Source organism: Caloenas nicobarica, chromosome 4 (genome assembly GCF_036013445.1).
Source record: "Caloenas nicobarica isolate bCalNic1 chromosome 4, bCalNic1.hap1, whole genome shotgun sequence".
NCBI lineage: Eukaryota > Metazoa > Chordata > Aves > Columbiformes > Columbidae > Caloenas > Caloenas nicobarica.
This window is the reverse complement of record NC_088248.1, coordinates 69800912-69827800: the sequence shown is the minus strand read 5'-3', so window position 1 is coordinate 69827800 and position 26889 is coordinate 69800912. Positions and strand designations below refer to the sequence as shown.

The 26889-nt window shown below is 43.5% G+C and overlaps 2 protein-coding genes across 2 annotated transcripts; both read left to right on the top strand.

Moving 5' to 3' along the window:
- Nucleotides 1–611: 611 nt before the first annotated feature.
- LOC135988709 (E3 ubiquitin-protein ligase RNF4-like) lies at nucleotides 612–15644 on the top strand. Its single transcript, XM_065634875.1, has 8 exons — nucleotides 612–683; nucleotides 5599–5765; nucleotides 6277–6397; nucleotides 7349–7428; nucleotides 8554–8563; nucleotides 9918–10083; nucleotides 12391–12439; nucleotides 12787–15644. The coding sequence occupies exons 1-8, from the start codon at nucleotides 626–628 to the stop codon at nucleotides 12934–12936; spliced, it is 801 nt and encodes a 266-aa protein (XP_065490947.1). The 5' UTR covers nucleotides 612–625; the 3' UTR covers nucleotides 12937–15644.
- A 2404-nt stretch (nucleotides 15645–18048) lies between these two features.
- On the top strand, nucleotides 18049–24118 carry RNF4 (ring finger protein 4). The gene is made up of 7 exons (XM_065634895.1): nucleotides 18049–18210; nucleotides 18719–18839; nucleotides 21134–21213; nucleotides 22372–22381; nucleotides 22848–22968; nucleotides 23563–23611; nucleotides 23959–24118. The coding sequence occupies exons 1-7, from the start codon at nucleotides 18202–18204 to the stop codon at nucleotides 24106–24108; spliced, it is 540 nt and encodes a 179-aa protein (XP_065490967.1). The 5' UTR covers nucleotides 18049–18201; the 3' UTR covers nucleotides 24109–24118.
- The last annotated feature ends 2771 nt before the right edge of the window (nucleotides 24119–26889 follow it).

The window sequence follows — 26889 nt, the reverse complement described above, 5'->3', positions numbered from 1 at the left end:
GAAGGAGAATCCACAACCTCCCTGGGCAGCCTGTTCCAGGCTCTGTCACCCTCACTGAGAAGAAGTTTCTTCTCATATTCAAGTGGAACCTCCTGTGTTCCAGTTTGTACCCATTGCCCCTTGTCCTATCATTGGTTGTCACCGAGAAGAGCCTGGCTCCGTCCTCCTGACATTCACCCTTTACATATTTATAAACATTAATGAGGTCGCCCCTCAGTCTCCTCCAGCTCCAGAGCCCCAGCTCCTCAGCCTTTCCTCACACGGGAGATGCTCCACTCCCTTCAGCATCTTCGTGGCTGCGCTGGACTCTCTCCAGCAGTTCCCTGTCCTTGAACTGAGGGGCCCAGAACTGGACACAATATTCCAGATGAGGTCTCCCCAGAACAGGGTAGAGGGGGAGGAGAACCTCTCTCGACCTACTAACCACCCCCCTTCTAATAGACCCCAGGTGCCATTGGCCACGGGCCGCCCGCCATGAGGGGGCAGCAGCCCCGCCCCGCCCCCCGCGCGGAACTACAACTCCCAGCACACCCCGGGGCCGGATAAGAGGCGGGGCCGCGTGCCTCACTTCCTGATTGACGTGTGTGGCGGCCATTCCGCGCTCCGGCGGCCCGCGGCCCCTCCAATGGCGGGGGAGAGGAGGCGGGCGTTGTCGTACGCCGCTGCCGGGCCGGGTGTTGCGGGTGAGCGCTGCAGGCCGGGGGCTCCGGCGTGGGGGTGGGAGAGGTGCTCGGGAGCGGCATCGGCGCCCCCGGGCCCGCCCCGCCTGCTCTGCCCTTCTGAGGCGCCCGGGGCGGCGGGCGGTAGGTGAGGGGAAGGGGGAAGGGCAGGGCAGGGCAGCCGCGCCCGGCCGCGGGGGGGGGGGAGGGGCGGGCCGGGCTGAGGGGAGCGGGGAGAGATGGGGCTTGTTCCGCCGGTGCGGGGCTGCTCCCTGCGGGGCTGCTCCCTTCTCCGGGGCGGGGACGGTGGCCGGAGCCTCTTCCCCCGGGCGCGGCCCTGCCCGCCGCTGCGGCGGCCCTGAGGGGCCTCGCTCCGCCCGGGGAGCCGTGTGGTGTGTCCGCCTCCCCCCAGCCCAGCCGGGGGTTTGGGTTTGTTTTGGTTTTATTTGTTATTTTGAGGGGCGCCGGGGGCTGCGAGAGGCGCTGCCCGGCTCTCGGGGCCGGCCCCGGCCTCTCCTGCCCGCCGGTGCCGTCCCCTTCCGGCCGGGCGGGCGGGGGTGCGGGGCTGGCTCGGCCTCCGGCTGCTCCGCGGCTGCTCCCCGCCCCGCGTTCCCTCGAAAGCGGGACCCGCCGGGCTCCGCAGCCTCCTGGGGTGCTGGCTGGGTCATGAACTGTGTTCGCTGCGGGGGCCGTTCTATCCTGAAGTGGCTGAGAGACAAGCGCTGGGAAGGAGGCGATGGCGGCCCCGCTCCCTCGGGAGCAACAGGGCTCAGCACCTGCAGTTCGTGTAGCTGTGTGGGGTTGTTGGTCTGTCCCGCCGTGTTGTGTGACAGCAGGAGCGGAGGGGACGCCTCTCCCCTGCCTCAGCGCTCCCGTACGGCTCCATTACGGGACGTGGAAACACTCAACTTCTTTTCCCTTTCTTCTGTATTTCGTTTTGGGACTTTTGAAAGTAAGCTGTAGCCCGACAGAGAAAATTCGGCACACAAGAGCGATGAGGAGCTTTTCTTCTGGCCAGTCTTTGTCTTTTTTGTTGTTTCTGAAACAGAACATCTGGCCAACTGAAAGTTTTCGGTGCATTTTGTTCTCTGGGTGTTTTTTTTAGCTTCCTTGGTTTGGTGGTGCTTTTCTTTTTTGTTAGGCTGCTCATGAACTTATTCGTCTTATTTGTCTGTAAATGTATCTCACTGCTTAAAGCAGGTAGGCTAGTATGTGTCTCTGATAGGTTGGTTATCTCTTGTCTTTACTGAAGCTTTTGTAATATGGGACTGCTTGACCTAGTTTGGGTTAAACACAATAGACTCAGCATCTGTTTTCACTGAAGCTGCCGTAGTGCATCTGAAAAAATGAGGACATCTTTAAAGGTACTGGAAATAGGATGATGGGAAAGTTTTGAAAGAGTAAAATGACACATTACTCTTCCCTGTGATTTAAAAAACCAAACAAAAACTAACAAACAAAAAACACAAAACCCCTACCAAAACAACAACAACAAAAACCCAAACAAACAAAAAAAAACCAAAAACAAAAAAAAAAAAAAAAAAAACCTGGTACTTTGTACATGCATCTTCTGGCCACAGAAAAATTTGTATATGTGCTTTCATCTTTGATACTGTGGTTCCTGTTGTTAGGAGTATAGAGAGGGATCCTAAGAGTAGAAATGAGAAGCAACCTCTTAAAGGCATAGCATATCCTGTTTTGACAAATACAATGTATCCTGGTTTTGTCACCTGTGCCTTGCGCACACCAAACATTTAGACTGACATCATTGCTTTCTTCAAGTAGTTGCTTTAGTGTATATGTAATATTTAGCATGATTAATAAAGTCTTGTTTGTGTTAGTGAGACATGGTAGAAATGTCTACTTCTTGCTTAAGCTAATTTGCCTCAATTCATGCTAAGCATGTGGGTGACCAAGACTTTGTTTTCAGAGTGATATAAGAAAAATTTTCAGTTTGTGTTGTCCAGATAATCAATTTTTTTAGAACTGTAATTCAAATATGTTAAATTAGGTCAACTTGAACTCAGGAAAAAGTTTACTTTTTAATAGAGGAAAAAAATTTAACAGGAGACTTAAATTATAAATATGGAAATCAGTATTCCTTTTCTCATAGCGTAAACATTCTCAATTGAGATGAATTTACCTTTATTTTATTTCCAAGTATCTACCTGTACATAGAAAGGTTGGCGATATAGTCCTTAAAATGCTAGTGAGTTAGCTAGAATAAACCTCTAACTTTGTTGTTATGAGGACAATGCTGCTTAAGCCCTTGGGAGAGCTAAATGGCAGGAAAAAACCTGCCTGCGCAGAGCTCTGTATGAGGGGAAGGGGAGTGGCTTTTCTGGTACGGTATGGTCCTGCAGTGATGCAGTAAAAAGTCTGTAAAAGTTACAAGTATTCACTGGCTTGCTAAGATGATCTGCTAAGTTTTCATATTAAAAAGTCTTTTCTTAACCCTTAAAAAAAAAATCATAATTGTAGAAGTTTGTCTGAATGCATGTTGCTACAGGTGTAACAGATGAGCAGACAGCTTTAGCTGAAGCTATCTGATGCTTATGGGCTGAGGGACGGAGGTTGATGCAGTAATTCTGTTTGTATTATCCAGTCCTGGGAGTTTTGGTGCTGGGTTTCATAGTGACTGCTGGAGGATGAGCACATAGACCTCATCGCTTAACTTGGGCTACCCAGCCCTATATAACAAATCATATTAAATCGAGTGGTCCTGAGGTTTTGGAAATCTTAAAGGAATTCTTATTGATCAGTATGTCTCCAGAGGTACAAAACTCAGAATTGTTCTGTTTACTTCTGTTCTTGTGCACTTACTAACTTGGTCTATGGTATGTTCAAGAAAGCAAGCTTTGCTTTATTTTTGCTACCCATTCTTACAGTTCAGCTAATTAAGTTTCTGTTAAGTTTCCCACATAAGCCAATAATGTGTAGAAATGTACAGCCCCACAGAGGAGGTTTGTTCTTACAAAAAAAAAAATGTTGCTGGATCATGAGACTCCTAACACAGACTTAATAAATTCCAGCAGTCTGATTTTCTTTATAAATATGACTCCTGAGCTGGGTCATGTTGATACCGATGAACATGGTGGTTTAAGAGTGATGAGCCTCCCTATGGGTATCCATTCTCAACTTTTTTCTTCAGAAGCAGCTTCTGAAGAGGTTAAGATTTGAGCCATTACAGCTAGAATATTTGTGCTTTATGTATACGCTCTGGATTAAGTATAAGGAAAGCTTACTGCTGATGTAAGATTCTGAAAATTAAACCATCTAAATAGCAATGGTGCTCTCTGTCACTGAGTTCAAGAAGTGTCTCTTGCCTGTGTTGCCTCTGAGGTCTGATATTAGATCCTCTGAGACATGCCATAGTAATCCTGTAGATAATCTGTTCCTTGGTAAAGTGATGTGTATTTAACATGGGTAAGGTGGTCTTGGCATGACAAGTCTATTGTGTATTACCTTCGTTTTCACCATAATTTTCAAATACAAGTTTATTTGTTTGGGATTTTTTTTTCTTCTTCTCTGATAGCTCATCTTTGGTACTTAAGCCACTTGTGGCCAGAGAGAATTTGTGCAACATTTTATGTTTGGAGTCATCCCAGGTGCTTTTAAAAAAACATCTTAAATCTTAGAACTATCAAAACTGGTTGGGTTCATATTGGGACAGGGAGTTATGCATAACAGTTCTGAAAACTTCATCCTCTCTGACCAGAATCTGCCTGTGGACTCACTGATTTTTAAGTCTGGCATACAGCAAGAGGTCCAAGTAACAAACAAAAAAAGTTGACTTTCATTTTGTTTTTTGCAATCCAGTGCCAGTTTAAAATGCCAAAATGCATGAGCAACGTACTGTATTGCTTAAAACTGTGTGTAAATATATCTTTGAACTTGGTAAAAGTACTGGATTTAGTGTAAGGATTTTTCTTAAGCTAATAATGCAATAATTCAGTGCTAATGGATCTCTTAAGAAAATAAGTGATTTAAGAAATACAGAGAGAAGGTTTAAGAGGAAGAAAATTGGTCAGGTTTCCTTTAGCTCAAGATTATGATGGACTACCAGTGCCATTCCATCCTGCTGCATGGTCTCTGTGTTTCTTAGTCTGAGAACAGCTTAACCACATGTGTGCTGGTATTTGCAGTGTCAATCAAAGTCATTATCGGGAATACAGTTCCGCAGTTCTTGTTTAACATAATTGTTTTGTTGGGGTTTGTTTTTTTTTTTTTCCTGGTCTCTCCACTCTCTCCCGCCCCAGCTCCTCATCGTGTGTTGGACACGTGATAATTGTGCCATGAGTAAGTTTCAGATGGGAACTTTGGTACCATGTCAGCAGCTCAGAAGGGCCTCTGTGTTTTTCATCTCCTCCCACAGCAGCAGTTTGCTGTCTGGTGGGTAGGAGCAGGCACACCTGCAGTTACTACAGGGTAGCTACGGTAAACTCATCTTCTCTTGCAGATCTGTGAGGGTTTCTACACTGAAATTTCTCTGCTCCACTTGCTTTAGATTCATCTCAAGCTGTTCAGCTCCTGCCTGTTGGAACCTGGGGATGGGCTGGAGATCAGAACTGATTATCTGCAGTTTTTTGTTCTCTTAAGATGGCTGTTTATGACACAATTCCCAATGATTCCTGCCCATACACAAACACTGCATCGAGAATGAATCAGTCGCTTTTCAGTTAAACTTCCTTGGGATTCCTTTGCATTTTTCTAGTTTGCTGACAGCCTGGCTTATTCTGGTGTTTAGTTCAGGAAATGCGTAAGAACGACGGAGACTTCAGGCCCAGCAGCAGGTGTCTGAGGCTCAAATGCCCAACCCTGGGACTTCCCTCCAGCTTTGGACAGAAACTGGTGACTCAGGAATGGGAATCTGGAGAGGGGGTGTATGGAAGAGAACAAGCGTTACAGATGGGGGATCTTCTCTCTCCTTTTCTTGTAGGTTTGGAAGAGCATCATTGTCAGACCCTGAGAAATCTGGACTTTCAACCGTGTGCTACCAAAAGGAATCTAAGGAATTGCTACTTGTGGCTTCCTTGCAATTATTTTTTTTGTATTCGGACCTCTTGCTTTTTCTGTGGTTTTAGATCAAGAAACACCATGAGCACAGTAAGTATTTTACTCCCCAATGCAAACCTGATTCTTAAAACGTGTTGTTCATGGTACCTCTGCAAATGTTTTTAAGAGTCTGTAGTAAATATTCTGGAACACTAGAGTGTTAAAAGTTCACATAACTCCATATTCTGTGATACCTGAGATTTTTGATCTCTCTAGGTGCTGGGAATAGTTCAGAGATGTTTACAATGTGAGCAAAACCCCGGGTCAGACTGACTGCAATGGTTGGCTAGAAGCCAACATCTGATAGAATTGTGAACCAGTCTTCCCACTTGGAAACTAGACATCACAATACATTTTTCCTTTGTGACCCAACTGGTAAGAGACCTGAGGTGGTGACGTTTCCTTGATGCGATGTGTTTAGGCCCACGCCAGCATTGGATGCATATTACAGCCTGTTGGGGGAGAGTTTGGTGTATCCTCGTGCGGTTTCATTGGTGCTGCAAAGATGAGAGCCACATTAATATTAGTCTGTAGGAAAATGTTAAGGCTTTGTTCTCCTTAGACCCAACGAAAGCGCCGTGGAGGAGCAGTTAATTCTAGGCAAGCTCGGAAGCGAAACAGGCTGATGGCTTCCACCGCAGAAATGGCCTCAGAAGCAGAGCCAATAGAACTTGAAGAAAGTGGTAAGCTTGCTTTTATACTTGGTAAGAGCATAAACTGCTTCTGGAGTGTTAGGGTCCCACTTAATGTACATTTTTGGCAGTTCTAGGCCCTTTGCTGGAGAGGAGGGAAACCTCTGATTATAGAAAGCCTCTAGTATGGCATCTAGAAACAACAAGCCTGCTGACAGCTGTTTGAATTTATTACTGAGGTGCAATACCTTCACCACAAGTGATAGATGAGTAGTGTAAGAAAGGTGCTCAAGTGGTGCTCAGACATCTGAATGTCTGGTGTGATGAGCTGGGATTTCACAGAATCATAGAATGTCCTGAGTCAAAAGGGCCACACAAGGATCAAGTCCAAATACTGTCTCTGCATGTGACAACCCCAAAATTCACACCATGTGTCTCAGGGCGTTGTCCAATTGCTTCCTGGACGTTGTTATTGAGTTACTGCAGCTGCCACTACAGATAGTGGCAGACTGTGTTTGGGAACTCCCAAGTTTCTAATAGATTATTAGAAGTTCATCATTATTCGTGCCCTGTCCCTCAAGGGAGAGCCAGTACTGGTCAGTACATTTTTACAAAGTGTCAGAATTTAGAAGCCTCCTTGACCTCCTAAATAACTATTTAAATTACCTTCTGAAATCCTAGGGAAGAATAAATGTAACTGTTGGTCTCCGGGTAATTATATGGCTTTTTCAGTTTTTTCTGTGCATTTGACTATGAACGATTGGAAGACACATGAGACAGGAATATTTACAGCACAGTACTCTAAGATGATTATATCCCAAATAATTCATGTTTTGTTTTGTGTGATAAACATTATACCATGTTAGATGAATAATCTGCTGCTGTGGACTTCCCACAAGCTGTTGTCGTACAACAGACTGCTCGAGGAGCTTAGCTGCTGTTCTTCTTGCGTTGCAACATGCAGTAGATCTCTGATCTTGATTCTAATGTTCTGTTTTTAAGCTGGTGAAGAAGTAGTAGATCTCACATGTGAATCTTCAGATCCTGTAGTCGTCGATCTGACTCACAATGATTCTGTTGTGGTAAGCAGTGAATGGCACGCTTGTCTAAATGTGGTTAAATTAGCTGTGTATTGTGCTCCCTCTTAGAATCCGACTTTAAGGGTACGGTTTTAGTTCAAAGTTGGCTTGGCAGTGCCTGCAAGCCATGCATTACAGGTCAGCACAGAAGCTTCTCTGTGAGTGCACTTGCCAATAGCAAGAGGGTGATATAAAATAGCTTGTTGCTCCAAAACTTGGGGAGAATATATACCAGCCATGGGTAATGTAACAAAGTAGATGCAATTTGAAGTTGGAGCTATTCCAGATGTATCAAAGGCATAGGCCAATGATTTAAATAAAAAGTGAAGGAGATAAGTCTTTGACTTGACAAATATGAAGAGTTTAGCTGCAACATCAGTTTAGGGGTCTCCTGTCAGAGAGATGCCAAGTGCAACTGTAGCTGACTGTGGTACAAGCTACTTCAGTTTGTTACTCCAAGAAGTCTTAAAAAAATCCACTATTTTCCTGCAATTTTTAAAGCTAGAGTAGTATTTGATCCAAACCACAGTGTAGTTTATAACCTCGGTTTTAGGATGCCCCTGCTGCCATGCAAACCAGAAGCAGCAGGACTGGCCTGGGGTATCTCCTGCTGGGATTGTTCCTCAGCCTTTGCCAAGGAAAGGCCTGGAACCTCATGACAGACTCTGCCCAGCCCCAGCTCCAGGTCCACCAAAGGCAACAGCGGGTTCGGGTTTGGTTATTTTTTCTTCAGCAGCTGGTAATTTGAAGTGTTTATGGATATGACACCTGAATTTGCCTGTTTGGGGAGGAAGAGGGAAGGAATCTCCTCCAGCCTAAATCAAACTAGGGTACAGAAACTGGGGAGGAGGTGGAGGGGTGTTCAGGTGGTTCAGAACCTGCCTCTTTTTCCATCCCTTTGAAGCAGCATGAGCAGAACCAGAAGAAACTGCTTTTTTTCAGAGCAGCAGCTCATTTACTGCTACTTTTAACATCTTTAATCAAATTCCGTAGTGATGTCCTTCCGTTCTTTGCTTGTTTTTTTGTAATTGCTGAGCTTATCTAGTGTTTGTATGTAGCATTAGGGGTGCACTCCAAAGGCTAATTGTATTCTTCTTTTCTCTCCCTTCCCATGTACATTGATGCAAGATTGTTGAAGGTGAGTTGACATCGTGCAATTGATAATGGAATTGTCCTATACTTTATTTTTTTTTCTTTTCCAACAAACTTGAGCAGCCTGTATTGAAACTGGACATATCTGCTTTGAATAAGAAAATATCAACAGGGTTTTTTAGCCTGTGTTGCAGTGAGGGTACTGAAGAAGAAATTTATAGTATTCACTTCCATTATCAAGTCATAACATGCATCAAATTTGTTTCTGAAATGTGTTAACGAGTGTGGATTTTTTTCTACTTTAGATGTTACAGTAGTTATAGGTGTAAAGAAGTTAATCCTTTACAACTTTCATATTATAATAGGAGATGTATGTTGTTAGCTGCTTACTTAAAATGTCATCTAGTCTGTGCTCTGAATGAAGCAAGGGCAAATTAAAAATACTTGCAGTAGAAGTTGTGGCTGAATACTTATGCAGGAAGGAACTTTAGTATTGTGGCTATTTATGTAAATTTAATTGATTAGTGCTTGATTGTTGTTACATATACACTGGAGTTGCAGAGATAATTATTGCATGTGGTTTCTAATTGTTAAAAAGCAAACAGCAGTTCTTTAACATTTGGATGTTTAAGACCAGGCAATTATTTTTTTTTTAATCTCCTGTTATCTTGGGCAATATAACTCCATTTTCAAGTTACCTTAACTCAGGAGGAAGATGATGGAAATATCTAAGGAGACAGTGCTTCAAATATTTTTGTGATTTTTCAAGTACTGTAATTAAAAAGACTTGTTTTATAAAAACTGCTTTCAATGGGGAGATTTGGCTTAACACAGACAAAAAGAGTGGAACAGTTTAGCATCATACCTGGATAGAGCAGTGAGGAGCAACAGCAGCTCCATAATTTACTTTTTTAGATTTAAGCATCTCTTCCATCATTTCTGAAACTTTCTGAACAAAGTACTCTGTGTTTTACCAGACCTTTTTGTTGTGTATGTGCTACCTTGCCATGTTACTTGGAAACTTCAGTCCTCTCTCTCTCTCATTTCACGCAGCAATTGCTGCAATTCTTCAACACGGGATGGGAGCATTCTCTGTTAGTAAGGATTGGGAGAGGGAGATTTATTCACAGGTAGTGTAACTGTGTGAAACTTATGACACTGAGAATCTTTAAGATGTTTTAGCTATTTGTAGGGTGAATAAAGCAAATGTTTTGTCTGTGTAGCAGAATATTCCCAATGTCTGGAAATGTTCAACCTTAATATTTCGGGAACTAATTTGTTTAAGCTTGCTCTTAACCCAGCTGAATATGGTTCGTTTAAAATATGAACTGTTACAGACTGTTTATAATGCATTTCAGGGATATGTATGTTATATCTAACCTACCAAAATTAAATTACAGAGAATCAACGACAAAGGAGAAATCTTAGACTAAGAAGCCAGCGACAGTCGGACAGCTGTGTACTGAGTAGCGATGATGAAGATGAAACAAGAGATAACGATGTGTATGTGACAGATAAAGTGTCTCGAGAACTGGGACCTCTAGAAGATGAAACTGCAAGTTCAAAGTATGTATGCCTTATGACCTGCCAAACATTCGGTTCTGCATTTCTTATACATGCAGGACTAAGGTATATTGCTATAACCTAGTTTATCTTTGCTTCTTAACTTATTCTAGTTAGCTCCCTCTTTCAACAAGTGCAACATTTCACACGATGACCAAATGGTACCATTTGCATTTCAGGATAAAACGTCGGCCGGAGACAGATGTACGACTTTGCGTACAATGTTAAAGATGAACGTAGGGGTATGGCAAGGAGGGAGGATTAGTCACAGGCCATAGCTCAGAATGTGTTATGTTTACTTTTCACGCAAAGCTCTAGTAGCAATGTTAGATATAGAAACATTTTCACTGGTGTCGATGAAGCTTGGTATGACAAGACCAGCAGGCAGCAACCTGGCAAATTGCACTAAGAGCTATTATTCATTCACAGCTTTTTTACGCACTGTGCCAATTAACTGCCTCTCTTTCTCGCAGTGGTAACGCTTCTTCCAAAGGTGTTCTTGCAAGGTGGTTGGGGAGGTAATGGCCAGTTTTTGTTCCGTCCAATGTATGTCACAAAGCTCCAATATGTTTGCATGTGAGATGGTGATCTCGCTGTTTGAATCAGGTGCCTGCACAGTAAAGACCCTGTTCTGTGGAGAAACAGCGAACTCCTGCTGTAGGAGCACTCCATTATGTTAAAAAAGAAGCAATGTATTACACTAATTAAATGAAATCAGGTGTCTGTATGACCAAGGAGGACGAAGAACATGAGAAGTGTGGTATAAAGGTTTTTGTAAAGTAGTTTGGGGGGAAAAAACCAGGTTTTAATAAAGCTAGTGTACTTTCAGCTTTTTAGCGTACTGGAAGGCAACATAGGAGAGAACTTAAGTATGGAAATTTTGGGTGTTGGGTATTAAATATGCCACCTAAAGAGCTTATACTGTTCTAAAACATAGTGCATTTTGTCAGTGGATTTGTAGATTTTTTAATTTTGGTTGAGTATGTTGGTGAATAAATCCCACTAATCAGTTACTGTAAAATGTTACTGTTTTGTTCCTTTGATCTCAAGCTTCTCTGTTAAAGAATGTGCTTTCTGGCTCTGTTTCAGTAAGGCTGAAATAGCTCAGTGCTGCAGAATTTAACATTGACACAAAGATGTTACTGTGTAGTATTAGACTAGTCGTGCTTATATGAAAGTTATCATAAATTGTAATTAATTACTGAGTTGGTATTATACTGCATAAAGAATTTGAGTAGTAAAAATGGGAGAATTAATGGAGTTAAATTATGTATGTGAAACTAGGGGTAGATGTTAGTGCTCACTGCTTCAATTTAAGATTATGGGATAAAGGATATTTCATGCTTTTTATTCCTGTTTAATAAACTACAAAGTGTTGTTTAGCATGGGCAGTGATGTAACAAAGCCAAGTGTATATGGTAAAGACAGTGTTTAAAATGTGTTTAGATGAGGTTCTTAGGGACATGGTTTAATGCTGGATTTAGGTTATAGTTGGACTTTGATCCTGAGGGTTTCTTCCAACTGAAATGTTTCTATGATTCTGCAATTATAAAAGCAGCTTACTGTGGTCATTTAAAATAGAGATTAATTTATAAATAAATTATCTTTCTGATAGAGAATATGGCTCAGCACTTACAGTATGACATGTTCCTTACGCAAATACCTGTGCTGTTAGTAAGCGTGTGTGCAGTACAGCTGTCTTGGAGGCTGAATTGAGGAGAGGAACATCTGTAACCACAGTTTGGTGACAGCCACCAAGTCGGTCTTTCCATCTCTGAACTAGAAATGTATTTTTTAATATTTCTTCATGTTAGTGTGTTCCCACCCTTCATTATTTAAGGAAAGTGCTCTTGGAATGAATATGTTACTGGGCTGCGATATTGCTCAATTACAATAGGAGATGTTTTAATTTCTGACAACCTTTTCCAGTTCTAGAATGGTTTCCAAAGGACAGGCAGGTGCCTTTGTTACAAAGCTCCTAGTGACCTGTTAGAGATTAATACTGCCAAACGTGTACTGCTCAGGGCTATAGGCCGCTGGTACTTCTAATAATAGAGCGAGGTGACTAACTGCCTCGTCCCCCGCTGTGAAAACCAGGATTCCTTTAGGTAAGGCAGACGTCAACTATTAATATTTATTAAATGCAGCAACCTGAGAGAGTGAAAGGTATGCAGGGATCTTCAGATGAAATATGTCCTGGCTAGTCTGTGCAGGTGGATGGCTACATGACGTTTTGTGTATCGGTGACCCTCAGCGCACAGTGAAATTAATGGTGCCTGTTCTTTCTGGTTCTGTTCTCTCTCCCGCAAGGCCGTCTGGTACCGTCAGCTGTCCCATCTGCATGGACGGCTACTCCGAGGTGAGGATCCACGTGTTGGCATCATTTCTGTTTTGTCGGAGGGAGGACGGGGCGGAGGGTGAGCTGCGCAACGCTGTCGGGTTCTGCGGGATGCTGCAGACAGCCGCCTTGGAGTACACACCTTGGACTGAGGGTGAAACCACATTGGAACTCACAGTCGTCTCTTAGTGGTGTGTGTCGTGGGAGAAACACTTCCCAAGACGGCCCTGAGACATCTTTGGGTTCCTTATCATTCAAGTAGCAATGTGCTGATTCCAGATACTCCAGGTCCTGTTTGCCTGGTGCCAACAGAGCAGCGATGTTGAATTCTCTACTCCAGATACCAGCTGTGGTTTCTTTTCTTCCAGATTGTGCAAAGCGGACGCCTGATTGTGTCGACCAAATGCGGCCACGTCTTCTGCAGCCAGTGCCTCCGTGATTCCCTTAGGAATGCCAACTCCTGCCCAACCTGCAGGAAGAAACTCACTCACAGACAATATCATCCCATTTATATATGAGTTCTTCTGTTTCTCAGGACAGACTCAACTAGATTTTGGGAGAAAATGTCATGTTTTCAGTGCTCCGAAGACTTAAAGAGCAGCAGGTTGTGCACACATCCAAATAAAACTGATTTTTTTTGAGAATAACTTGTACATACATAGACAGCTTTTTTATGGTCCAAGCTGCTTCTTGTTTTGTCCCTGGTTAAAATGTTAAATTTAGGACTGTCTCTAAACTAGACCAGCAGCCTATGTCAGAAAAGAAGCAGCTAGTCCATCTCCTTCTACTTTTCTAATGCTTAAATAAGAGGGGTCTGAATATTTTGTTATTTCTTACTCTTTAAATTATTCCCACCATTCCATGTGGATATGGAACAGTTACCTTTCAAAATATAGATGAACAATCTGCCATTTCATTACATTTTTGTATTTATCCTATAAGAAGCTCATGGCAATATTGCTTTCTGCTCTACCATCTTTGCCCGAGTAGAAAAAGTTCTGTAACGAGGGATCGTTTTATCATAAATCAATATTGAAGTTGACAACCAGGGTAATGCAATAAAGTAACCTGCTGTTAACCAGCAATCAGGTTTTTTAAGCAGAAGGCTTGAACATGTAGTTTTCTTTATGAACTCCATGAGATCTGATGTAGACAAATTGCAACATGTACAATGTGCAAATAATTATTTGAATGTTTTAACTGCCAAGAATTCCTTTATTTGAATCACAACACTGAATTTCTTTCCTAAGGTGATGAGATGGTCTCTTGGGTTAACTGTTCTATTGCGCTCTCTCCTGATAACTAAGGAGAATATCATCTTCTCTAGGCTTGCTAGTGGTGAATAAGAAGCAAATTGTGTGCTTTCCTCTTGTCAGCTGAATACCAAACTACCTACAGATCTTCTTACTGTATCAAGTGTACCCAGCGTAATGCTTAAAGTTCTGTATGTTCCCTTTGCTTGTTCCCTTCAGTTGTTTTACTGACACCTGACTGGTTGTAGCCTGGTGCATAGGACTAACAATTTAACAATTGTGTTGCCATGGATTTAGGAAGTGGGAGCTTCAAGAGATGTTTGGTAGCAATCTTGGCTTGGCGGCTTTGTGAGAGAGAATTTTAATTTTCCCTTGCCCTGAGAGTTGTCCAGCTTGCTTTAAATGTGTGGTTTTTAAAAGAAGTCAGATACATGTCCTAGGAGAAAGCATTCCTCTGTTGAAGTAAGGCAGGAGTACACAGGTTTATGCACTGTTATCCCATCACCTTTGAGGTACAAATGTCTACTTTAAACCTGTTACAGCTAAACTCTGCAAGCTGATGTGGAATCCCAGATGAGCTAATAAAAAGGGATTACAGTAAGTAAAAGTAGATGAGATTATTAAAATCAGCATTTTATGATCCACATATACAGTAGTTGTATCTATGAAAGTTGAAATTTGGTCGATTAAAAAAAAAGTCAAAAGTTAAACTTCAAACACCTTTTGGCAGTTGGTCGATTATGAAAGCAATTAGAAGCACCATCCTGTGCTCTGGTGCAGCACAACTATAGGACGCGTTTAGTTAATGTTGGTATCTGATGTGTCTTTCTAAGCTATCCTAGGGATCTGTAGGAAGCCTTTAATTAAAGCAGCTCTTCTAATTAGCTGTCTCAAGTTCTGTATTGAAGATTACAACCCAAAAGTGAAGTGGTTTTTATTAGGATGTTTAGGGGTGTTTCTGGATGTAGCAATACAGAGGTTTGTTCCATAAAGGTGAGCCGAAGAAACACAATTACTTCCCCGCCCTAGTTCGGAGTAGCTTTGGTTCAGTCCCGTTATCAGGAATGTGCAGTTTCTGCATTGTGGCAATATGGTAACTACTAAAAAGTTACACACCTTTAGTTACTGTGTGCCCCCACTGCTAATATAAACTACAAGCAAGGACTACAGCAGTCTTAGGACGGTGCGGTGACAACAACGGCTGGAATTTGGGTCCCAAAAAAACATAGAAACAATGAAGCAGTACTGCAGATTGCTCAAAGCATTAATTGCATCAAGAGAAGCAGCCCAACATTAAAAAACTGTGAAGATATTTAAGGGCCACAGAAACAGCTTTCTCTCAACAGCTTAAAAAATGAGGAGAAAAGAAAAAAAAAAAAGGAAGTAATGATGGCCAGTTTTCCTTGGGTACTGTATGAGAGGGACAAAAAGAAGAAGATTTAAGGGATTTACCTCTGGGGCTGAGGGCGAGTCACAGATCTGTGCGTCTTTCCCCATGCACTAGCCATAGCTGAAAAGGACTTTGCACAACTCCCTCCGTGTAAATATCACCTTATAGTTTGTGTCTCAATACATGGAGCTCGTTAAAATTTAGATACCACAAACTATAAAATATTTAACAAAGTTTTTAGCTTTCGTGTACTCTGTGAAGTGCCACAAATTTTGTGCATCTCAAAATTAATTTTAAGTCTCAGTACATGGAAAAATACTAAATTGCTTTACACAATTTTTTTAGGAGGAAAAAAAAAAAAGAAACCCGGATATATTTGAGTTCCAGTGTTGCTTCACATTGGCAAGTGATAGATAATATAAAGATTTTTTTTTTCATTATGTAAATGTCTGTCCTGTTGTATATAGTTGAATTTTCCCTGTATTTAATTGTATTCATGTCTGTCTGTCCCATCTATGTTGGACTCTGCTGGTAGGCAAACCGTTCTTTTAACAGGTGGAAATAAAAATATTGATTTGATCCATCAGAAGCGCTTGTTCTTTTAATCACAATGTATTAATTCTTTTTTTTTTTTTGAAGGGGCGTGGGCGGGGGAATCTTCCATCCCCAGACCTTGGCGTTCTTTTGGTCAGTGTGTGCGAGGGAGAGGAGAAGGTGCTGCTGGAACGGGAGAGACAAGGGGCTCATGGGGACAGTCCTGCTGGGATCTGGGGGTGCTGAGGTGGGATCCTGGGAGGGATCCCAGGAACCGCCGGCGGAGCAGCCTCACGCCAAGGGCTGCACGGTGTCAAGGTGTCTCCCCGCTATTAAAACTTTGACAAAGTTCACATTGCCTGTTCTGTGTCATAGGTGAAACATCGTGCTGGAGAGAGGGCAAGGACGAACGCTGAACCACAAAGCTTATTTTTTTTCTTCTCCAAACAAACTAAACAGATGCCGTAGGTTACCTGTTTTGTAGAATTTCTGAGTGTGCAAGAACTGGCGTTACCTGGACACAGAATGTTATGGAAACGGTTGGCTGGGTGAGTCCTGCGCTGGGGATGCAGGAGGTTGAAAGTTCCCGGCTTTCTCTGTCAGGGAGCGAACTCTGAGCCTTGGTCTTCTACATCTCAGGTGAGAACATAAGGCTGTTTGCTCACATCTGCTTGAAAATCTCTCAAGATACTACTCATTTAAGTGTAGGTGATTTTTTTTTTTAAAGTATTTCCTGTTATGCGTAGCAGAAATCTCTTTTAAAACAATCAAAATTGATTGTGTTCATATTTTGGGAGGGAGTTATACATAACAGTTCTGAAAATTTCCTCTGCTGTGACCAGAGGAGCTGCCTGTGGGCTCACTGATTACTAAGTCTGGCATGGAACAGGTAGTCCAGGGAAAAAGAAAGAAAAAGTGTGTTGATTTTGATTTTTGGGATAGAATAGACTCTTTCCAGTTGGAAGGAACCAGACCTAGAACTGAGCCCTGGGGAGCACTGCTGGTCACCAGTCACCAGCCAGATGTACCCTGTTCACTACAACCCTTTGAGCTCTGCCCTTCAGCCAGTTCTTCACCCATCGCACTGTGAACCTGCTTGTCCCACAGCTGGATGGCTTGTCCAGAAGGATGCTGTGGGGGATACTATCCCAAGCCTCACTAAAATCCAGGAAAACCACATCCACCACTTCCCCTTCATCCACGAGGCAGGTGAAGGAAATCAGCTTAGGTGAACAGGACTTTTCTGTTGTGTTGACAGTGCCTGATGATGATTGCATTATTCTTTAAACACCTTTCAGCAGCACCCAGCAAGATCTTATCCATAATTTTCCCAGGCACTGAGGTTGGACCGACACGTTTGTAGTTTCCTGGGTCTTCTCTCACACCGTTCTTGTAAACTGGAGTAGCACCGGAGAGCTTCCAGTCACCAGACTTCCCAGACTTCCAAAACCTTTGGTAGATGATGGAAAAGGGTTCTACCATGACATCCGCCAGCTCTTTCCATGTTCTGGGATGAATCCCACCAGGCCCCATGGCCTTGTGAATGTTCAGCTGACACAGCTGGTCCCTGACAATGTCAGTGTCCACAAACGGAAAGTCACTGTTCCCACACTTGTGCTCCTCCAACTCAGGGGACGTGGCAGCCCAAGGTCTATCAGTATTTATTAAAGACTGAGGAAAAACAAAAAAGCGTTTAATGCCTCCACTTTTTCTTCTTCCCTATTAGTCAGGTGACCATCTTCAAAAAGTATCGGGCCAATGTTTTCTTTACACCTCTTTAGCTTTTGCAATCCAGTCCCAGTTCTAAAACAAAAAGAAACAGGAGAAAATGGATCAACGGAGTCTTGTGTTGCTTAAAACTGCGCATGAATATATCTTTGGGCTTGAAGACTCTTGACTTAAGAAATACAGAGAGAAAGTTTAAAAGGAAAAAAAAAATCAGTCAGGCTTCCTTTAATTCAAGATTATGATGGACTGTCAGTGCTATTCCATCCCACTCCCTACTAATTGGTAATGCCTAGTCATCTAAAATTAGTTATCTGACTTGTTTGAGGCCCCCCTAAATGGCTCTCCCCAGCTCTTCATTGTGCGTTGGACACAGAGTAATTTTAACACGAGAAAGTTTTAAGATGTAAACTTCAGTACCACACACAAACACTGCATCGAGAGTCAATCAGTCACTTTTCAGTTAAACTTCCTTGGGATTCCTTTGCATTTTTCTAGTTTGCTGACAGCCTGGCTTATTCTGGTGTTTAGTTCAGGAAATGCGTAAGAACGACGGAGACTTCAGGCCCAGCAGCAGGTGTCTGAGGCTCAAATGCCCAACCCTGGGACTTCCCTCCAGCTTTGGACAGAAACTGGTGACTCAGGAATGGGAATCTGGAGAGGGGGTGTATGGAAGAGAACAAGCGTTACAGATGGGGGATCTTCTCTCTCCTTTTCTTGTAGGTTTGGAAGAGCATCATTGTCAGACCCTGAGAAATCTGGACTTTCAACCGTGTGCTACCAAAAGGAATCTAAGGAATTGCTACTTGTGGCTTCCTTGCAATTATTTTTTTTGTATTCGGACCTCTTGCTTTTTCTGTGGTTTTAGATCAAGAAACACCATGAGCACAGTAAGTATTTTACTCCCCAATGCAAACCTGATTCTTAAAACGTGTTGTTCATGGTACCTCTGCAAATGTTTTTAAGAGTCCGTAGTAAATATTCTGGAACACAAGAGTGTTAAAAGTTCACATAACTCCATATTCTGTGATACCTGAGATTTTTGATCTCTCTAGGTGCTGGGAATAGTTCAGAGATGTTTACAATGTGAGCAAAACCCCGGGTCAGACTGACTGCAATGGTTGGCTAGAAGCCAACATCTGATAGAATTGTGAACCAGTCTTCCCACTTGGAAACTATCAAAATACATTTTGCCTTTGTGACCCAACTGGTAAGAGACCTGAGGTGGTGACGTTTCCTTGATGCGATGTGTTTAGGCCCACGCCAGCATTGGATGCATATTACAGCCTGTTGGGGGAGAGTTTGGTGTATCCTCGTGCAGTTTTCATTGGTGCTGCAAAGATGAGAGCCACATTAATGTTAGTCTGTAGGAAAATGTTAAGGCTTTGTTCTCCTTAGACCCAACGAAAGCGCCGTGGAGGAGCAGTTAATTCTAGGCAAGCTCGGAGACGAAACAGGCCGATGTCTTCTACTGCAGAAATGGCTTCAGGAGCAGAGCCAATAGAACTTGAAGAAAGTGGTAAGCTTGCTTTTATACTTGGTAAGAGCATAAACTGCTTCTGGAGTGTTAGGGTCCCACTTAATGTACATTTTTGGCAGTTCTAGGCCCTTTGCTGGAGAGGAGGGAAACCTCTGATTATAGAAAGCCTCTAGTATGGCATCTAGAAACAACAAGCCTGCTGACAGCTGTTTGAATTTATTACTGAGGTGCTTTAGATGCTGATGTTTTAGTTTCTTACTGAGATTCACCACCCATCATAGATGATTTGGGTAAGAAATGTACTCAGGCGCTGCTCAAACGTCTGAATGTTTGGTCTGATGAGCTGGGACTTACTGCAGCTGCCACTGCAGGTGGTGGAAAATGACACTTGGGAACTCCCAAGTTTTTGATAGATAATTAAAAGTTAGTCATGAGTTGTGCCCTGTCCTTCAAGGGAACATTTACAGCACAGTACTGTAAGATGATTATATCCCAAATGATTCATGTTTTGTTCTGTGTGATAAACATTCTCCCATGTTAGATGAATAAGCTGCTGTGTACCTCCCACAAGCTGTTGTCGTACAAGAGAACTGCACGAGGAGTTCAGCTGCTGTTCCTCTTGTATTGCAACATGCAGAAGACAGCGGTGGTGATGCTCTACGTGACTGAGGGCAAAGCTTGAGTGAAATGTTGGATAACCTTCCTGAACAGTAGAGGGACAGGGGAAGGTTCACCCGCGGGTGCTGAGGGAGCTGGCTGAAGTCATTGCTGGACCGCTCTCCATCATCTTTGCCAAGTCTTGGGAAACGGGAGAGGTGCCTGAGGACTGGAGGAAAGCAAATGTCACTCCGGTCTTCAAAAAGGGCAAGAAGGAGGACCCGGGCAACTATAGACCGGTCAGCCTCACCTCCATCCCTGGGAAAGTGATGGAACACCTTATCCTTGGTGCCATCTTAAGACATATCAAGGATAAGAGGGTCATCAGGGACAGTCAGCATGGCTTCACCAAGGGGAAGTCGTGTTTGACCAACCTCATAGCCTTTTATGAAGACGTAACAAGGTGGACTGACGATGGCAGAGCAGTGGATGTGGTCTACCTTGACTTCAGCAAAGCATTTGACACCGTCTCCCACAGCATCCTCACGGCAAAACTGAGGAAGTGTGGACTGGATGATCGGGTAGTGAGGTGGACTGCAAACTGGCTGAAGGAGAGAAGCCAGAGAGTCGTGGTCAATGGGGTGGAGTCTGGTTGGAGGCCTGTATCTAGTGGAGTGCCTCAAGGGTCAGTTCTGGGACCAATACTGTTCAATATATTCATCAATGACTTGGATGAGGGAATTGAGTGTACTATCAGCAAGTTTGCTGATGACACCAAGCTGGGAGGAGTGGCTGACACGCCAGAGGGCTGTGCTGCCATCCAGTGAGATCTGGACAGGCTAGAGAGTTGGGCGGGGAAAAATTTAATGAAATATAACAAGGGGAAATGTAGAGTCTTGCATCTGGGCAGGAACAACCCCAGGTTCCAGTACAGGTTGGGGAATGACCTATTAGAGAGCAGTGTAGGGGAAAGGGACCTGGGGGTCCTGGTGGACAGCAGGGTGACCATGAGCCAGCACTGGGCCCTTGTGGCCAAGAAGGCCAATGGCATCCTGGGGTGTATTAGAAGGGGGGTGGTTAGTAGGTCAAGAGAGGTTCTCCTTGCCCTCTACTCTGCCCTGGTGAGACCTCATCTGGAATATTGTGTCCAGTTCTGGGCCCCTCAGTTCAAGAAGGACAGGGAACTGCTGGAGAGAGTCCAGCGCAGGGCCACAAAGATGATGAAGGGAGTGGAGCATTTCCCTTATGAGGAAAGGCTGAGGGAGCTGGGTCTCTTTAGCTTGGAGAAGAGGAGACTGAGGGGTGAGCTCATCAATGTTTATAAATATATAAAGGGTGGGTGTCATGAGGATGGAGCCAGGCTCTTCTCGGTGACAACCAACAGTAAGACAAGGGGTAATGGGTTCAAGCTGGAACACAACAGGTTCCACTTAAATGTGAGAAGAAACTTCTTCTCAGTGAGGGTGACGGAACACTGGAACAGGCTGCCCAGGGAGGTTGTGGATTCTCCTTCTCTGGAGACATTCAAAACCCGCCTGGACGCCTTCCTGTGTAACCTCACCTAGGTGTTCCTGCCCTGGCAGGGGGATTGGACTGGATGAGCTTTCGAGGTCCCCTAACATTCTGTGATTCTGTGATTCTGTGAAGGTTGAATCATACCTCAGCCTGTTATACAGTGGCAGGCAACTTTATCCCTCTGCAGTCTCTGATCTTGATTCTAACGTTCTGTTTTTAAGCTGGTGAAGAAGTAGTAGATCTCGCAAGTGAATCTTCCAATCCTGTAGTCGTTGATCCGACTCACAATGATTCTGTTGTGGTAAGTAGTGAATGGCACGCTTGTCTAAATGTTGTGGTTAAATTAGCTGTGTATTGTGCTCCCTCTTAGAATCCAACTTTAAGGATACAGTTTTAGTTCAAAGTTGGCTTGGCTGTGCCTGAAAGCCAACAGAGAAGCTGCTCAGAAGGTGCTGCTTAGCAAAACCCTTCCTGGGCACAGCAATACAGCCTTGTTTTCCCAGACTGTTGTAAATCTGCATTGGGTATTTTCTTGAAAAAGGACTGGTTGAATGTCTATACAATAATTTAACCAGTTTAACCAGGCTAGAGGTGATCATATGCCTTTTCATTGTGTAGACATGATGGTAGGTGCATTTCAAGTATGATATTCTCTAAGGATATAGATCACTCATTCAGTAAATGTTAGTCTAAGATCAGAGGAAGTCTGGTGTACCTGTCATGGTGCAGTGTGTTTATGAAGATTCCTACTGATAACTATTAAGCTTGAGGAATCTGGAAGACTTAATGCTATGGCATTGGCAAATTCTATTGAAATACATATGTGACCTGTATTTGAAGGTCTGTACAGTGAAAGGAAATGGATGTCATGAATACGGCAGTAAAACTTAGGCTTGATCCCTACAAGGTTTGGGTTTGGGTCATAGTCTACCAAGGCCTTAGATATTCAAAAACTCATTTTCTGGGCTTGTCTTCTGGCATCTAAACAAGTAGCCTGACTTAAAGGGTTAAAACATTACTCGGATTTACCACTTTACACAGATTTCACATTCAAACCCAAATGGACCTATGAATATATTGAAATCTATGAGCATCACTTGCAGGTAGCAAGAGGGTGATCTAAAATAGCTTGTTGCTCCAAAACTTGGTAAGAATATATACCAGCCACGGGTAATGTAACAAAAGTAGATGCAATTTAAAGCTGAAACTATTCCAGATAAATCAAAGGCATAGGCAAATGAAGGAGATAGCAGATAGTCTTTGACTTCACAAATACGAAGAGTTTTGCTGCAACGTCTCCTGTCAGAGAGATGCCAAGTGCAACTGTAGCTGATTGTGGTACAAACTACTTCAGTTTGTTACCTGAGCTTATCTAGTGTTTGTACGTAGTGCTAGGGGTGCACTCCAAAGGCTAATTGTGTTTTTCTTTTCTCTCCCTTCCCATGCACATTGATGCAAGACTGTTGAAGGTGAGTTGATGTCTTACAGTTGATAATGGAATTGTCCTAAACTTTTTTTTTTCTTTTCCAACAAACTTAAGCAGCCTGTATTGGAACTGCATTTACCAAAAGGCACAGGACAGTGCTAAATTATCTGGCCAGAGCCTTAGAGAATGGATCCAATCTGTGTTTGTTTGTCACTATCAGAGCTTGTAGAAAGTATTTGAAATAAAATAGATCAAAGCCTTTCAAAATCTGTTTTCTTATTTTCCAGATACAGAATTTCTGTAAGCCCAAAGTTGATAATAATTTTAATTAGCGCTTTTAGCACTGGAATATCTGCTTTGAATAAGAAAATATCAACAGGTTTTTTTAGCCTGTGTTGCAGTGAAGGAACTAAGAAAGAAAGTTACAGACTATTTAGAATAATAAATTTCATACTTGCAGGCCTATATATATTTTATAATATATCTAACTTACCAATATTAAATTACAGAGAATCAACGGCAAAGCAGAAATCTTGGATTAATTGGCCAGCGACACTTGAGCATCTGCATACTGATTAGCACTGATGAAGATGAACCAAGATATAATGATGCGTATGTGACAGATAAAGTGTCTTTCTGAAGTCTAATTTCTGATACACAGCAGAAACTGATTTTTTTTCCAAACTTCTGGTTTCCGTTTGATTACTGTGCACAAATTCCAGACTTAAAATATAATTGCATTTCTAGAAGAGAGCTCATTCCAAAAAAGCCATAAACCGCAACACAAACTTTTGTTATGGTTGTTCCTGAAATAGTTATATAGTGTATCTTATGGTACAACTTGAGAGATGCTGAAGTGCTTGCAATATGTAAAAGACACAGCCAAAGAGTCTGAAAATATGGTTCATATAATCACTCATTTTACAAGGAAGGAGCTCTCGGAATTGTTACTTGGCTGGGATGTTGCTAAATTACAATAGGGGATGTTTTAATTTCTGGCAACCTCTTTCACTTCTAGAATAAATAGTTTCCAAAGGACAGGCAGATACTTTTGTTAACAAAGCTCCTAACGACCTGTTGAAGATCTGTCCTGCCATACGGGTACTGCACAGGGCTAGTCTGTGCAGGTGGATGGCTACATGACGTTTTGTGTATCGGTGACCCTCAGCGCACGGTGAAATTAATGGTGCCTGTTCTTTCTGGTTCTGTTCTCTCTCCCGCAAGGCCGTCTGGTACCGTCAGCTGTCCCATCTGCATGGACGGCTACTCCGAGGTGAGGATCCACGTGTTGGCATCGTTTCTGTTTTGTCGGAGGGAGGACGGGGCGGAGGGTGAGCTGCGCAACGCTGTCGGGTTCTGCGGGATGCTGCAGACAGCTGCCTTGGAGTACACACCTTGGACTGAGGGTGAAACCACATTGGAACTCACAGTCGTCTCTTAGTGGTGTGTGTCGTGGGAGAAACACTTCCCAAGACGGCCCTGAGACATCTTTGAGTTCCTTATCATTCAAGTAGCAATGTGCTGATTCCAGATACTCCAGGTCCTGTTTGCCTGGTGCCAACAGAGCAGCGATGTTGAATTCTCTACTCCAGATACCAGCTGTGGTTTCTTTTCTTCCAGATTGTGCAAAGCGGACGCCTGATTGTGTCAACCAAATGCGGCCACGTCTTCTGCAGCCAGTGCCTCCGTGATTCCCTTAGGAATGCCAACTCCTGCCCAACCTGCAGGAAGAAACTCACTCACAGACAATATCATCCCATTTATATATGAGTTCTTCTGTTTCTCAGGACAGACTCAACTAGATTTTGGGAGAAAATGTCATGTTTTCAGTGCTCTGAAGACTTAAAGAACAGCAGGTTGTGCACGCATCCAAATAAAACTTTATTTTTTTTGAGAATAACTTGTACATACACAGACAGCTTTTTTATGGTCCAGGCTGCTACTTGTTATGTCCCTGGTTATAATGTGAAATCAATATTAAATTGGCAACCAGGGCAATGCAATAAAACAACCAGCTGTTAACCAGCAATCAGGTGTTTTAAGCAGGAGGCTTTGCAGACACGCAGGCTGTTGTGGTGGGTGAGTCGTTTCTGCTTCAGTTAAGCCCTTGTTCTGCTTCTGCTGAAATACCAGATCCATCAGAACCACCCTCTGATCTGCAGTCAATGAGATATTTCTGCGGGATGAAGCACACAGCAGTTGCTGAGAGGCTTTCTCACCTGGGGTCTGATTCCGGATCAGATTTTTGGGGAGGAGAAGGAGTAAGTATGAAAGAAGATGAAGTCCGGGACCAGACCTGAGCTGGGAAGTCAGGGCAGAAGAACAATCCAGGGCTTAGGTGGAACACGTAACCTGGGGGCTGCTCGCAGTGTTGCGATGTCTGGAGGGAAGGGTGAGATGAGTGGGGATGATGGTCCTGGGGGCTGGAGTGGACACCAATGCTATGGAGTGGGGACCAGTGCTGGAGCATCATGAGCCAGAAACTGGATATACAGAGCAAAGTGCAGAGATGTGGCTGCAGCCGAGCTGTGTGGGAGCAGCCGGGTGGCAAAGGGGAGTCGCAAAGGGGAATCGCCAGGGTTTAAGTGTTGGTGCACGTTGGGTGGATCAGCTGAGCAGGGCTGGAGCTGCTGCAAGGAGCCATCGCGTGCTGGTTGCAGAGCTTAAACCTGGACTTGCCTGGGTGAGATGTCCCACGGTGGTGACGCAGCTCGGGGGTGACGTTTACAGGTGGTGCAATGCTGTCTACAGAGCTTTTGTTAACCGCAGAAACAGATATCCTTGCATTGTGTCTGATTTACACTTGGTGGCAGCGAGTGCTAATTTCATATATTCTGTTTAAATCAATTTCATTCTGTAGGTGGAGTGCACCAGATTGAGCCTTTGGGCTTGTGAGGACGTTTTAACCTCCAAATATTTCATGTCTTTTTGTCTCTCTTTTGCCTAATGATGAGAATCCCATCTTGGTTGGTTGTGTGGTGCTCTGTCTCATCTGAAGACCAAATTCATAATAGCTTCTACAGCTGACTTAGGACCTGCTAACAGTGAGAGGCATTAGAGCTGCTTCATATTCTTTCTGACATCCTGAGTCCTCCTACAGTTTCTCTTTAAAGGTTCTGGGAAGTTAAGAGGAACAGGAATATCTAGTCTGGGGCTTCCCAGAGGAGAAGACCCCCACCTGTACCAAGGAGATTCTCTGGTGCTGTGTCCAGGTGCAGTCCAAGAGTTCTTTCCCCTGACATATCACTTCAGAGAGGGGTCCCCCCCATGCCAGGGGTGGAGGATGAATACAAAGCTGATGCGATGTATCCTGGTTTTGTTAAGAATGAGATGGAGGTCTCTAAGACCATTTTTAAAAGATATTGAATAGTTGCAACATCCTTCATTCAGTAAAGCCCTCAAATCCACCAGCAACATAAACCTGGAAGCCATTAGTAACTCTGCTACCCAGATATTGTAGGTGCAGACTTGGTGTATTTTTATTTTCCATGTTAGATGTTACCTTAAGGTTGTATGCAAGGCAGTTAAATGCAGATACATTATGAATGAAAATATGAATGGGGAACCTGTTTCCTTTCTCAAATTGCAGGACCAAGACATCAGCATTAAAAACCTTACACAGAAAAATCACAGGTTATATTACCGATTTAATACAGAAGTAACAGATCGGGGGATTAATGGTCTCAGAGGCCTGTCTGTGTAAGCAACTGCAGACATCCATTTTAAACACACTTCAATTATTCATATGGAAACTTGTTTCCCAGGAAATGAGCAAAACGCATTCACATCTAGTGAGGGATTCTCTTTGCTTCCTGGGGAAGGTGCAGGACCTCTGCTGCCTCTGGCAGCTGTTTGTCCCTCATTTCCTTTAGTGACTGTTCATGCCTTTGATCTCTGCTCCGATACCCTCTGCCCTTCCCAATCCCCAGAGGCACATGTGGTGGCAGCTCCTGCAGAGCCTCTGGAGGTGCCAGGTTAAATATTCTCCCCACCACAGAGATCCCAGCTGAGGAAAGGTCCTCGCTGTGCTCCAGCAGCTCGCGCTGCTCCCGATGGCAGACACATTCAATGTAGGTGCCTCGTGGCTCTGTGCGGTGGACTGGATGGAGCAGCATTATTTTTTTATGCAAACTCCTGTGTAGCTCTCTTTGCATATCTTGATTTGCAGCATCATAAGTGGGCACTTTATAATTAGCGTGATTAAAAGCGCACACTTTGCAGTGGAAGGGAGCGTGTAAATTAGGCGTTAAAGCTCTGTTGCAAGGAGGTGGTGTGCTACAGCTTCTTTCCTTTGCCATAAATTCCTCCATAAATCTCATTCCAATTCTTGCTCCATGGAGGAGGGCTATGCAGCTGTGGCTATTTCAGTGACCAATGTTCCAGTACCATTTCCCTGAATCATTTATTAATAGCCACAAAGATCGTAGCTTATTTCTAACTAATTCAGCAATCAAAATTTTAGACATGGATCATGCATATATTTGTGCCTTCCTCCTCGCTGGAGTGCAGACAAATGAATTCTAAAAATAGCCCGGGGTGAAGGTTTAAGTC